At 40.3% G+C, this 15,109-nt stretch overlaps 1 protein-coding gene across 2 annotated transcripts in view; it reads right to left on the bottom strand.

Annotated features, from left to right (window-relative positions):
- Nucleotides 1-15,109, bottom strand: part of LOC147727632 (phospholipid-transporting ATPase ABCA1-like) — a 2,839,360-nt gene that overhangs the window by 889,451 nt on the left and 1,934,800 nt on the right. For both annotated transcript variants that reach the window (XM_086961649.1, XM_086961650.1), the window contains exons 35-36: nt 12,961-13,035; nt 11,247-11,410 (exon numbers count right to left, since the gene is read on the bottom strand). In XM_086961649.1, the coding sequence (XP_086817775.1) occupies nt 11,247-11,410; nt 12,961-13,035 (239 nt within the window). The remainder of the gene's footprint in view (nt 1-11,246; nt 11,411-12,960; nt 13,036-15,109) is intronic.

The following is a 15,109-nucleotide window of genomic DNA, read 5'->3' as shown; positions in this document are numbered from 1 at the left end:
GGCCTGACGTTGCCATCGAGATGCCTACAATTACAAACCCTTTATTAAGTTCGCCGGCCGGTGATCCCCTTGATGCTACTAAGTATACTTACCCCACAGATTAGTCAATGCGTGATTTGCAAACGGGTGCAGTTAACCAGGCACGCTTTTCATTTGACACTGACTCTACCACAACAAAGTCACCCTCAAAAGTTTCTATTTTTGCTGTTTGGTTTAAAAAAAACTATTTGATACCCCTTGGAATTATATTTGGCTGGTGCTTTTCTCAAATGTTTTGTTCATGTCGATTGGATTTGTGGTGTATTTTTTCCGCTTTGTGAACGGTCATTATGCTGAAGGAAGATCTACAATTAGACTTATTGATGGAACTTTGGCACCCCACTCCTGGTCACATAGAATGAAAAGGTAGGAGACTTTTGTAAATATCACTGTTTGGCCTGTCTTGGATGGGATTGTATGGGATGTTGTTAAATTTCAGATCCACGGCCCCACAGAGGTTATAAATGTACCCAATGTACTACGTGTTTCAATGGGGCATGTGGTGAAACAAAACATACACTCTGATGATTGGGATGTCCAAGCCGTAGAGGCTCTGTTTTCTGATTTGAAATATTATGCTGCTTTTGATGCTGAAGTTTTGTATTTAGACTCAGCAAATTATGCGGACGTATTTTGCTACCAACATTATGGCAATAACTTTCTGCATAAGGCAAACATGTTTAGAAATGTGGTTAATTACACACAATGGGAACATTGTCCAGCTCCCTTTGAAGGCAGCTCAAAATCTCTTTTGAAGAAGTTTACTTATTTTACTGATTTTAATCAGCCCAATCCTGAGGCATTTTATTTTAAGATGACTGTGAAGTCCTCTTCCAAAGTTAGACTTACCCACACTAAATTATTATATTCGAAGTCCTTTATTGACCAATTAGCTATTGGGGGCTATGAACTGTGGAAAGATACTGTTGATCTTAAATCTGTTTGGAATTCTAAAGGCTGGCAGGAATAAGGCACTGAGGCTTTGCTTCATGCATGTCTCATCCCGAACCATATGTTGTTTTTGAATTCAACTATTTCACAAACCACCTGGTTTGGATTGGCTACGTGTAAAAAATTAAATGCTCCTTCTCTTCCTGATTTGGGGGAATACCCTAAATGGTACAATCACACCAATAAGTCCCATACTGAGTTACAGGCTTTAATACCAAATTCCTCCTTTAATATTTCCAGTTTTGATTCCTGAGAATGGTTGTTATGGCAAAAAAGTTCAGATCTGTGCCAACATCGTTTTCAGGGTCTGGCCCCTAGGCTACACACAGGTTAGGGTTGATCCTCGTTTTGAAAGTGACCACACTGTTACTACCTATTCGGTAGGCAAATTATGTCAAATTTGACTCATACATTCCACCTTAGCGTCAGTTAAACTCCATTTGTCCAAATTGACTGAATAAGTCGATCTGAATGATTTTGGTAAAGGCTCTGCAGGTGGCAGGTCAAAAAGATTTATTCATGGTTTATATGCTGTTATAAGGAAGTGTGGAAGTTATCACAAGTAGAAGCTGTATCTAGATTACTTGCTATCGATCAAGCTAATTTTAAAAAAAAGTGCTTGCAGTTGTTGATGACAGTATTACCACCCTTTCTTCCCGAATTTACACATTGGATAATATTGTTTCATCTGTTGTTGATATGGTACAGGATGAAGTGTCTGTTTTGTACCATGGTCAAAATCAATTACATTCAATCATGCAATTTGCTTAGACGTTACAAACGTTAAAGGCTGGTAAAGTTCCATGGGACTACATGATTACCTCTTCTCTATTTTTACCATTGAATTTGACTGTTAAACAACAATTTATGTCTATTAAGGATGCTACGTATTCACTTTTGCATATTGAAAAACTGGAACCTTTACCATTTTCAGTGGCCGAATATAATTCAGCTGTACGGCACATTCATGGGTTAATAACGTTGCCTTTTCTCTTATTTAACTTCGATTCATGTTTGAAGAATTATGCCATAGGGAGATATGAACCCTTGGGAAGTGCCTTTCTCCATGAAGTTTGGTCTATGCTATTCACCTATAGATGCCTGAGGGAGGGTAAAGAAGTTTATTTGAAGGGTGAAGATTACACTTCAACATTTGATCACTCATTAGTTTGCAGGAACATCCAACTGCACGGCTCTTGTAATGCTGACGCACAAAATTTTGCCTGCATTTTGAAAGGAAATCCTGTCCCGGCTATAACACGGACTTTCACGTTGCTAGCAAACGGTAGTTATTTGCTTTTAAATAATGCAGATTGCTGTGGTATGCTGGCAGGGGTTCCTTACATTGTGACTGTTTCCCAATGTGTAGTCTGTTGAAAAAATGGCCTTCCATTCCGACCTTGAAAGCAGAGTTCAACAAAACAAGTCGAATAAGGTCTTTATTGTCTTAAAAAGAAGTCGCCCTTACTTCTTCGTGTGAAACATTTGTCCTTCAAATGGCAAACACTCGCACCAAGGTGCATGCTCTTTTGAATACTGATCTCCCCCTGCATTTCAGTGCTTTGATTCACACTATATTTAATGCCTCGTCGACCACAGGCTTGGCACACTTTTTTAAGACAGTAAGTTCTGGCCCTGTGACCTCATTCCAAACTAAATTTGGTGTGATACCGGCATTTTTTCATTCTATTTTTTCCAGCCTCTTTGGCGGTTTACCATTAATCCTTGCCTTGGCTGCCGGTGTACTGCTGTGAATTTGCGTGCTCAAAAATGGTTGCACATTCAGTGTCACACGACAACCTGCCCTGGCTGCTCCAACTTCGTAACCGGATGCTTGAATACTATGGATCGCTACCTATGGCTTCATTGAGTGTGGCGTATGCATTATCTTTCCGGTTTTCGTACTTTACGTGCATGAAGCCTGTCTTCCATTGCATGGATTGCAGTTCTGAATGGGCTCTGGATTTGTGTCTCTGCAATATGGTGTCTCCTAACCCGGATTATGATCTACTAATGAGTCCCTTAGTTGTTCATGAGTTAGACTGTTCTGGTGTCGGAATAATGGCCTGCGCAGCGGCACTTGGAGTTCTTGGTAATTGGAAAATTTGGACTGCAGCCCATGGCTTTCTGGCATGCAGTTATCTCGAAGAAAACCCTAGTTGTCCTCTGATGGTGCTAGAGGCTCCGGTTGTCGAAGAACATGCGTTTTTTTTCCGTTAATAAATTGGATGGCTGAAATGTTCGCTGATGATAACGACTTCCTATTGGACGCGGTTGCAACGTACTGTGCCTATACGCTGTTGGATTGAAGTGACATTTCTTCTACTTCATAGACACCTACCGGACTCATGCTTTTTTTCTTCATTTTTTCTTTTTACGCATTACATGTGTTAGACACTACACAACCCTGTTGGGTTTTAAACATTTTTGTGGGTATTACTTCGGAATTTTACTTCCAATCATCCAGTTTGCAAAATCTGGAACTTGGTTCTGTCTCACTCGAACTTGATCTCTGCGTTCCAAAATTTCCCCCCTTTTTGTGCGTTTTGCGATCAAGGGAGGGTGTAGGGAAGGCAGGCCCCTGCTTGCACACATTACTAAGTTAGCATAAGCTTATTAGAAGTTTAAACACCATTTTCCATTTTTCTGCTTTTGCACACGACAATGCATGTAGCTGTTATTGTAAGTTTAATTGCGCGAATATCTTCACATGAGATTGGATTGTTTTCTACATCTCTAGACTTACACTACGACCTTAGGCTAGCAAAGTGAGTGCTAAAGCCTCCAAGGTTGTCATAACAATGTTAGTTGTTTTTCGGGCTGATCGGCACACACTTAGACACAACATACACGCAGCTGGAGCTTACTGAAATTCTTGCGCCTTTAATAAGGCACTGCATGCATGAATTCAAACACTTGACGAAATTTGGTTTCCAGATAGTGAGAGAGCTTTTGCAGATCCTGATTTGATTCACCTCTGCTGATCTTGGAAGTATGGGGTCCCCTATTCAAGTCTAAGAGACTATAAAACATAGTTCCTATCTAGGAAAGGTGGCATACAAGTCACTATAGGACCTGTTTCCACTATCATTATAATATGATTTCTCCTTTTGTGTTTTATGGAATTGTATGCTTGTATTATTTTTAACCATGTGTCTGCTTATGTTGGCAAAAATACTGCATCTTAGAGCACGTCGTTAAAATTAACATTTTAAACTTTATCGTGTCACTTTTTACCCATGTTGTGGACGGGTATAAGAATAACCAACGAAAGAGTGTTCTTGATTCCCACCATTCCTGAGAGTAACCTAAGTCGCATGTTCTGGGTTATCTAATCATTGGTACCTTTGCTATAGGACGAAGAGCTAATGTGACACTGATGATAGTCGGTTAGGGGTTCTAGGTACTGAGGTGAGTTTTTTGGTCCACCACAATTGACTGAGGTCCTGGGTCTCTATGTACAGTTCTGTGTATGAGCAGAATCCCTGCAACAATAGTAGGCTTCACCAAGACTGACACAGAGCCTCAGCCAATCAACATCTATGCCTTCCTGGGCATGGACTTTTGAGCTTTCCCACCTTCAAAAATAACCAGCCCAGGACCCCGTGCTTCAGAAACCCACCGTTGTTGAACACCATTTCAAATTCAGCTTGCAGCTTGCCCCGCCAATGACTTGTCAACAACCACTTATTCTCGATGAAAGTTTCTAAGTCAAAAGGTAAACTTCCACAGGGATGAACTTGGTCCCTGTGTCCAACTTATTCTCTATCGTGGTCAGCCTTAACTTTTGACTTTTATTTGGTTTAGCATGGCCAGGTAACAGAGTTTATCCCTTTGTGCTTCTTGGAAATATTTTAAACTGATTTGTCTGGTTCTGGTTACTGGATTATTTTAGTGTTTTCATTTTATTACTGTATGACTGCTGCATAAGAACATTACAGCTTGTCTCTAAATTAAGCTCGACTGATTTGTGCTAAGCTACCAGAGGATTAAGCACATGTTGATTTAGTGACTTTAATGATTCACCCTGATGAGGATTGTGAAAAGTATTTGAGGTGGTCCAACCCTTCAAATAATACTCAAATTCCTTACAGAATTCTTTGGCCATACCATGGTCTTTGAAAGGGCATTTTATAAGGCTTGCCCAAGCCCCTTTCCTTCAACTCATGGTGCCAGTTTGGCACAAGAAAAGGCTCACGTTTGACATCCTATGCCAAGCTTTGAGTGTTGCAATACAACTACAGAGCTTCTTGCCCGACACTCTACATGTCTAATGAACACCCCTACAGGTGACCACCATCTCAGTGTGTTCTAAGAGGTAGTCGTGTCTTCTGAATTAGAGATCACTGCACTCTTTTGTTTCATGAAGGACTGTAGAATCTGACGTGAGTGTTCGGTATGGTTAATAGAATTCATGATTTAGTATGTTGAGTTTGCGGTTACACACTGAGGAATAAAGGTGTGTAGTACCAAGCTCCATGTGTGGCATAATCATTTATATGTACTGAGGCTGGATAGGATGTTACAATTGGTGATAAGATATGGGATGTGTAACCTGAAGAATTTACAGTATTCTTCCGGAGAGTTTGCCAGGTCAGTATCCTGCTCAAGCTTATCCCATGTGCCACAGTCAAAGTGAAGATCAGCAGTTGGTGTATGTGTAGTCAAAGCGCAACTCCAGCCAGTGTGAAGCTTTTGAAGAAAACAAAAGCCTCCCAGAGAAGTTTACTCATCGTTGGCCAGAAACCTGTTGGTAAGGTTGTGCCAGAACGCAACGCTCAGCTGTAACTAATACAGAACAATAACCCTTAAAGGTAGCGACAACCAGGTACAGAAAAGCGCTAAATGCAGCGATAGCTGAGTGCAAAGAAGTGCTAAAGGCAGTGGCATCCAGGTGTAAGGAAGCACTAGCAGATAACTAGCCTGATAGAAAGAAGTGGTAAAGGCAGTGAAATGCCAAGTACAATACAGAAGAGTGGAGAAGGTGAAGAAAAGATACAAGAAACAATTCCAATCCTTACTGTAATCGAGGAAAAAGGCACAGTGCATCAGATGATTGGGCCAGACGACAGCATGTATCAGGGCCTCAGAGATGTCATAAAGGAAGCAGGTCCCAGAGAACAGCAGACTGTGCTGTAGAGAACCCCTCTTTCAACATCAGGAAGTTCCACAAATGGTTATAAAGTTGCTGCCTTTTTAAAACCCCTGCATCCATTTGATACTACCAAAAAGCAGAATATTAGTGACAGATGGACTGTCTGGATAGAAACATTTGATGATTTAGTCGATGCACTGGAAGAAACATATAACGAAAAGATCATAAAATATCTCAAAAATCTTGATGGTGAAGGAATAAAGTAGGCAAAAAAGAGAATACCACAAGCTGACAAATTGTCCTACCCTCAAACCATAAAGGAATTAAATATTAAACTCAATCCTATGCCGAATGTCGATTACAAAAGATATATTTTCAGTCAGGAATGAGAGAAACTTGATGAAACAATAAATAAATAGGTTGAAAGACTTGATATGCTCATCAAATACTATAAGTGCAATTAATTAAATGATGAAGAAGGCATACTCTTCGGAGTTATAGATAGATGTTCTCACATTTATTCTGATGACGAATGCGGAGAGAAACACTTATTCTGGAATGAGTACTCATGGCTGCCACAGTGGAGGAGCATGCAGATTGACAAGCTGCTGACATGGAGGCCAGAGGTGCAAAACATTAGTCAGTCATGAACATGAAACGTAAGCAGAAACACACAGCTGAAGGACACAAAGTGATGTCTCCAAAAAAAAAAGAAAATATGCTGCAGATGCAGATTTTTATTTCCACAAGAAGGTAAATGTCCCGCCATTGGCCCTGTATGCATAGGCTGCGGGAAAGAGAACCATTTTGGAATAGTTTGCAAGGCTAAGGAAAAGCTAAGTGCCTCATGGCGAGAAAACAAGATGGACGCCCAAACCTTCCAGAAGAGATGTTCTACGCATGCCACAAGGCCAAGCTGCAACATCAGCTGAGGAAAATAAAGACTGAACAAAGTCAATTGTTGTTTAAATCTTCATCCAAAAGTTCCTTGGTGTCTTTGTCAAGCAAGAGTGAAGAAGATGGATGTGTGATAACAATGTTTATATCAGAGAAACGTACACATGACAGACTGGCCGCATGCTGGGAAGAAGACAAGTCAAAGAAAATTTGACAAGTCAAATCACAGAAGTAATTCAAACATTATTCTAAAATTACACTTAAGGTCCACAGATGCTCCATGTCTTTAATTATTGGCAATGGTGCTTCGCTAAACATTATGCCTGAGGAGAAGTAACACAAACTGTTTCCAGTACCCGTCTCACAATATAGAAGACTGAAGTGTATGCATGGGCTGCATCAATGCCATTAAAAAGTCATGGTTCATTCGTAGCAACCATTAAACACAAAAAGCCAAAAGTACAAGCACCCATTCATGTACTTCAAGGTACTGGGTTGAGTGTCTGTTTACTCAGTTTCAGTACTGATGCTGATATGGACTGATATCTGTAAACTACAACATAAATGCTCATCACAAAACAGTAAGTTAGTTCCTATCTTTGTTCATGGATTAGGAAAACTTAAAACCATGAAAGAAAAACTGCATATCAAGGAGGACGTTCGTCCTGTTGCTCAAAATATCTCAAATTGCATTTCATTTACAAGAAGCTGTTGGAAAGGAACTTGAGACATTACTAAACCATGATATCATTGCGTGATCTACTGGTCCAACACAATGAGTTTCATCCTTAGTGGTAGTTTCCAGAAAGGACAGTGAAGGAGCTATATGCATCTGTGTGAAAGAGAACGACATCCAAGTCCACACATTGTCGACATGATCACACAGCTAAATGGTGCAAAGTTCTACTCTAACCTCAATCTGAATAATGGATATCATCAATTGGAACTTGAAAAAAATTGCAGGTGCATTACCAACTTGTCTGCCTATATTGGTTTGTTCAGAAATAAAAGATAACGTTTAGGTGTTCCCATAAGCTGCTGACATTTGTCATTCAATGTTTAATACAGCCAGTAACAAATGCTTTCAATTACAGTGATGACATTTTAGTCTTTGGAGCCACACAAAAAGAACATGATAAAGCTCTTACACAAGTTTGAGGATTACTTGCTGATGCAGGTCCAACTTTGAATGCAGAGAAGTGTGAGTTCCACAAAACAAAACTCAAATACTTTAGACATATTTTCCCTTATAGGGGAATGACTCCACTTCCGGCTAAAATACAGGCTTCGTCAGCCACCCATCCCCCTCAAGATGTTGCCATATTTAATTATTTTCTGCTTCATTTCACTGGTCACATGAATATGAACACAGCTTCAAGTAAATCAAGCATGCAATTAAGAATGCCACTGAAAAGGCCTACTTTGATCAGAAGTTTCATACAGAGGTTGTTCTTATCACAAGCTTAGTTGGTTTGGGTGGGATCCTTGCCCAATGCAATGGACACCGAAATCCACAAAGTCATATTGTGGCATATGCTAGCTGAAGGTTGTTTGTTTGGGGAGAGGAGTTGGCCTAACGGCTAGGGTGGTCAGCCTCAAATCTGGGCAACCGTGTTCAAGTCTCGAAAATGAAGCTCAACATCTTGTGATTCTGGGAAAATTACCGACCAGGGAAAGATCAAAACCCTACTTCACAAGTGCTATTACAGTGTCATGGTAACACTTCCAAAGCAGCTGATGCAAACATTAACTTAATCCTAATATACTGCACACCTGCAGCTTTTTCATAGGAGCCAATCATTACCACCATCAGCACAGATAGGGACATCCTGATAATTAAAGACATTAGTGCACATCAATCCTGGAAACAGCACACTTGACCTCTCATAAATGACAGTGAATATCAGAAATTCAAAAATGTGAAAGATGAACTGTGCATTACTCGGGAAGATATTGTCTTATGAGGTTTGGGAATACCAGACAGTCTGCGAGACCAAGTAATTGAAGTGGCAAATGAAGGACATCATGGAATCTGGTTTCCTAATCTTCATGAAAGAGTTAAAACGGAATTGAAGGCCTGTCATTTGTGCAACTGCTTATCTCCCAAAGCAATCCAGCACCCATTAGAAATGTATATTCTTTCAAGCATGTGTGGGAGAGAATCTCTGTTGACTTCTTCGGACTCCTTGACAATGGACATCACCTGACTGTAGTCATTGACGAGTACTCTTCATTCAGGAAAATGGTATCAAGATGTCATTTTTGCAAAATGGGGTGTTCCTAGAATACTAAAGTCTGACACTGACCCACCTTTGAACAGTTGAGAATCCAGCGATTTTCTTAATCATCCCAATGTTAAGCATCAGAAAAGCACATCTCTTTGGCCATGAGCAAATAGAGCGGTCAAGCGTTTTATGAGCACACTCAAGACCACTCAGTGTGCTGCACTGGAGAAGATTGATCTCAAATATGCTCTTCATTCTGCTCTTCCTGCCTACTGGTTTACTCCAAATCAATGGCAGAAGAAATTACTGCCACCCTAAGTACCGGAGGAACATGACAACTAGGTTGTCACAATGTACTAATGAAAGAGCAACAAATGATGGTGAACTTCGTCAAACAGTATTGTGTCACAAACACAAGATGAATATTCCTGTAGACAAATGCTGATGTGCTAAGAAAACTATGTTTGCAGAAGAAGGTTGAGTCATAGTAAGATAAAAGAGAAAATGCAAGTCTAATGCTCCATTTGATGTTGAACCATTTAAAGTTGTGACTCATAAAGGACACAAGGTGACTGCCTACTATCCTGGAAAGTCCATTACGCAAGATTCTTTGCATTTCAAGCACCTGCCTCATCATTCACCAACCCCAGATGTCAGACATGAGACTGTTTCAAACGCGACTTCTGAGAGCCCACTGAAATCACCTGTCTCTGTATCACCAGTGCCAATCACAGACATGTCTTCTAACTATTCACAGCCTCAAAGGACATGGCCTAGGTGACTAATTCAAGTTTCCCAGTGATTTATCGAAGAGTTGTGATGTATATATGTAATATTTGTACTTTTTTTTCAACAAGGGCAAGGAAGCAATTGTAGTGTCTTGTGAGTTAGAGATGACAGGACACTTTTGGTTCCTGACGGACTCCGTAGACCTGTAACGTAAGTGTTCAGGTGTGGTTACTGGAATTAATGAATTAGAAAGTTGAGTATGCAGTTATACACTCAACAATTAAGACGTGCAATACCAAGCTCTGTGTAAGGCAAAATCATTTACATGTACCGAGGCTGGAGAGGATGCTATGGTGGCCAGGACTCACTATCACACACTGAGGATGGCATCCAGCAACTTCCGGTTTGACTGCACGCTGGGCACTCTATCATCTTCTGAGCACTTGTAATCTATGGTACTCTCACTGCACCATTGGAACACTATCACAACTCCCCACCTAGCTCAATGTCTTCCTTCCCCTTTACAAATGGAAAATAATTAACCTCCTGTCACCATTGCGCACCTCACTCAGCAGCTCCACTCTCCCTTCACATATGAATACTAACTATCCTTCTGCCACATTTCCCTACATTGTTTAACATATCTCTCCTTTTTGTATTGAAAAATATGCTAATCCTCCTGTTGCTCTCCCCTACCTCTCTCAGAATCTCCCCCTTTCATATTAAAAATAAACCGATCTTCCTAAGAATCTCACTTCATCACGCTCAGCATTACCACTCCCATATTAAAAGTATTCCATTCCTCTTTCGAACAACACTCATCTTGGTCACGACTTCCCCTCCCTTTTCCATACAAAAAATATATCTCCCCTTCTCTCCTCAACATTCTCTGCACCTCTCCCCGTCCCACATACATTTCTTGTAAGAGAAGGGTCTTTTGAAAGATGTGAACAATTGCTATTTCTGTGTTTGAGTCAATATTTTAGAGATCACAAATCCCCATCCACAGTTGGTTAACATTTATGCGTGCTCCATTTTTTGCATGGAGGACACATCTGTCAAGGCAATAACTGTATTATATTTATATCGCAAGGCCCAACGCAGATGTTCCCGCTCTAGCTATTTATACACTTGCCCAAGAGCATTGAAAAGAAAAGCCATTCTTGAATTGCCTTTATATGCAAATATTTGTAAACTCAAAGAAAAGAGGGCGTGTCATTCTAAGAGGTAAAAGTTTGATTTCTTTTCTTTTGGCGAGATTTAGCATACTGAACCCAGCTGCATCAGTGAAGGGAAACACAGTCACTTACAAGTCAGACATCTGCTCCTTTGTCAAGTTCAAGGGATGATTGTAGGTGGTTATCCCATAATGGCTCACGCTCTTCCCGCTTGGTAGATTGGCTCGCAGGATAGCATTATTAGCGACATTGATAAAAGACACCATGGCATGCCAGCCCGGGTTATAGAACCAGACCTTCATGGGAAGGAAAGAAAAATGACCCATAGTTAAAAATATATCTTGAGAACCACTCCTCGAAACAGAGCTGAATTATGTTTTCACACTTTCATTCTGTTAAATTGAATTAGGTTTACAAGTGCATTGAGGGTGGAACACATTGGTGTGTTCCCCCCACTAAGCGCTAAGTGGATAGTGTGAAATAGTTGAAAAACATCTAAAATGCCTACTTTTCCCCTAATCAAGTTGTTGGAGCTGATATGTTGCAGATGCAAGACCAGTCGCACACTAAAGGTACCTTCATCCCTAATGGAAGCAAGAACCTATTCCCAAACCTCGGTTTGCTATTAAAAACGGCAATATTTGGACTGCAGTTGTACCTTCACAACCCTGGGCCCTGGTGCGACTGACTTTATAAATAACTACTCACCTACCCACACCCTGTCTACATTTTAATAATGCAACACTATTTCTGATCACAAACAATGAGGACAAATCACACATATTAAACGTCAATTGTGATAAGATTAATATTTTCTCCTAAAACCCCATAGGGGATATGTCCAATGAAGTGGCTGAGCGTGTCGTTAGCCTCCCAGGCTTAACGACACTCTCCGCTACTACGGGGATGCAAGGCTGCACCATATTTACAACAATGTGGTGCAGTCTTGCCTTTCCCCCTGCGATGGCGCTAAGTTTAACAACTTAACGCCAATGCTGGCACCCTTGCACCAGAGTGCAAGGGTGTCTGTGTGCAGGTAGGATTTGTTATGAGTAGGAAGTAGGATTGTTTATGTGCACCTTCCTGCACATAATCAATCCTAAAATACCATTTTGTAACTTTCATGTGTGCTGCTTTATGCAGCACACATGAAAGTAAAAAAAATTGAATTTTTTTAAAAGGTTTGTTTATGTTCAGGAAGGGTGTCACCTTCCTGTACATAAACAAACCATGGCATTTTGCTTATTCCATGTGTGCTGCACAAGGCAGCAAACATGGAAAAAGGCAGCACAACATGGAAAAAACAAAAACAAGGAGAAATAATGCATTTCTCCTCGTTTCGCCAGCTTAAGACCAGGATTTTCCTCATCTTAATTTTGGCGCTGCCTCCTATTGTACATAGGGGGCAGCATAAAATACAATGAGTGCTGCGATGGAACGCCCACCACAACACCCATTGCACACCCCTTTAATGCTAAACATAGATTGGAATGGTGCCTTATGTGCAAGGCGGCGTTAAGCCACGTTACCTGGCTTAACGCTGCCGTGAACATAAGGCAAGGCCCCTATAGCCACGGGAACATCACAAAAAGGGATGTGATTGTGGCGATAGGGGCTTGTACATATGCCCCCGTATGTGTCTGGTTATTATAAAAGGACCATAATGGCAAACACTTCTCAATCGTTCTTTAAGGTATTTTCTGAACTTCTGTGCCACTTTACCACATTTTCTGGTACTCCTATGTTTTCTTGATTATATTAGCAAACTGTTAGAACTTCACTGTGAAAATATAGTGTGCAACAATTTTCTTTCTATATTGTTATCTGTATATGTTGTATAGAATACCTTTGTGTTGTATTTTGTGCCAAGATCTTTCATGAGGATTTCTACATCCTTCCAGGTATTGGCAGTTTCAGGGGTCTGAAAATTAAAGAATATAAAGTGGTTAAAACAATGGTATGAACATGGACTGTTGTTCCCTACTTAGTAAGTACACTCACATGATCCCTGAATTTTGCAGTACATTCTCCCATTCACTGAAATCAACATCAAAAACATTCACAGATTTTTAGCTATCAAACTGTATGATATAGATATATTTTTAAAAAGTCATATTTGGTGTCAAACTTCCAAAACAAATACATTCGTATATTTAGGGCTGACTTGTGGAATCCTGGAGTGGAGTGCTGTGCTCTCACCGCTAAATGAGGAGGACCTAGACCAACTTGTAGCCTTCATTAGTAGGAGGTTACTTCCACGGGAACAGAGGTGGAGTGCAATTGAGCGTGAGACATTTGCTGTGGTCTGGGCGCTGAAGAAGCTGAAGCCCACACTTTGAAGGTTGGCGCCGTACTTTGGGATTTTCATCTGTCACAACGCCGTAATAACTCCAGGTGGAGTTACTTGTTACTATTAACTTTCTTTGAGTGAATAACCTATTTCTAAGGATATCTTGATAACTGTATTGTGGATTTTTGTTGTTTGCTCTTATTTTGGTTTAGATAAAGATTACTAATTTTTCTAAACTGGTGTGGTGTCCATTTGTAGTGTTTTCACTGTATCACTAAATGTATTCACAAATGCTTTACACACTGCCTCTGAGATAAGCCTGTCTGCTCATGCTAAGGTGCCAAGGGGGTGAGTAGGGGTTATTTTAGAAATGTATCCCTCGTACCCTGACTACGAAGAAGGGCCCCTAGTTGGACAAAGGTACCTACCTCTGCCAACTAGAGACCACCATTTCTAACAAGAAGTTTCAAAGAAAAAAATCACTCTCCATCACATGATCTTGATCTTTACTAGGTGTGGATGAATGCAGTCTCTCTGGAGTTCTCAAAGCAGAATTTCAATTGACAATCAGTTATTATTTGATATACCAGCAGTATGGAAACTTTACTATGGTGAAAATGTGTACTATTCTGGTAATCCTTAATTCTTCTGATATCATTTGAGAATAAATAAATATTATAATCATTAGTGACAAACAATGGGAGGATCATTTTAGAAGTCCATTAGAAAATTAATATATTATATCTTTCGTAGTCTCTTGGCATGTAATCACATTTGCCAATGACCATCTTGTTTAATTTATGACTTCTTCATCTCTTTAGAATCTCTGGAACATATTTGCAAAACGCTGTGCTGAAGAGTCTGGAGAAGAGATGCCAACCTGTCAATTTAAAATAAAAAAATATTTCGTTGTCTAAGGATCGGGGGAAGGCTTCGGAGCTGGTGGGGTCTTATGCCTAGAACTACCAAAGAGGCACTTTTCCACCATCTTGTTTACTCCTCTCCCAAAGCAAATCTTGCTATAGCTGATGCTAATGCCTGCGGGTCTTTTTACACCCCTTAATGGACATCAGCTGTTCAGAGCCTCAAAAGCCGAGCTGGAAATCCCCTGCCAGCCCCCTTACTGGATGGCCGTGTGAAGGCAGCCAATATTGTATGACACACAGTGACACCATGCGAATTGGCAAGTTTGGAGACTATTGCATTTGCCATGAAACATGAACAATCTATGTGAGTGGAAATTCTACTTTCCATATTATAAAGGTGCTCAAGATTTGAGTTGATTTCGAAAAGTGGTTGTGGAGTTTGATACTTATTGGGTGCTAATTTTCCTATCCTCTTTACTACGTTCAAGATCAAGCCTACCACATATTGAAAAGTTTCATGTGTTGCATTTTAAAGATCCAGTTTCATGACAGACAGTAAGCCAGGACCATATGTGAACCGTCATTTGCATCTATACAGGCAAGTTTGGGAAAATGATTAAATCTTCCACTTTTCATATTTACTACAGGCTTTATCTCTCACCTGCAGGTATAGCAGTTGTGTATTGGGTGGTCTGAGAAATGCTAATACATCTTCACAACCTCAGGGAATCTTTCATATGAAAATTCAATAATCCTGACGAACGTGGCAACAATGATACAGTGAACTCTTTATGTGACATGTTGCAGTAACTGGAGCAAGGTTTGTGAGCCTATTTGAA

Source organism: Lissotriton vulgaris, chromosome 3_1 (genome assembly GCF_964263255.1).
Source record: "Lissotriton vulgaris chromosome 3_1, aLisVul1.2, whole genome shotgun sequence".
NCBI lineage: Eukaryota > Metazoa > Chordata > Amphibia > Caudata > Salamandridae > Lissotriton > Lissotriton vulgaris.
The sequence above is the reverse complement of the archived record's forward strand: the minus strand, read 5'-3'. Positions and strand labels throughout refer to the sequence as shown.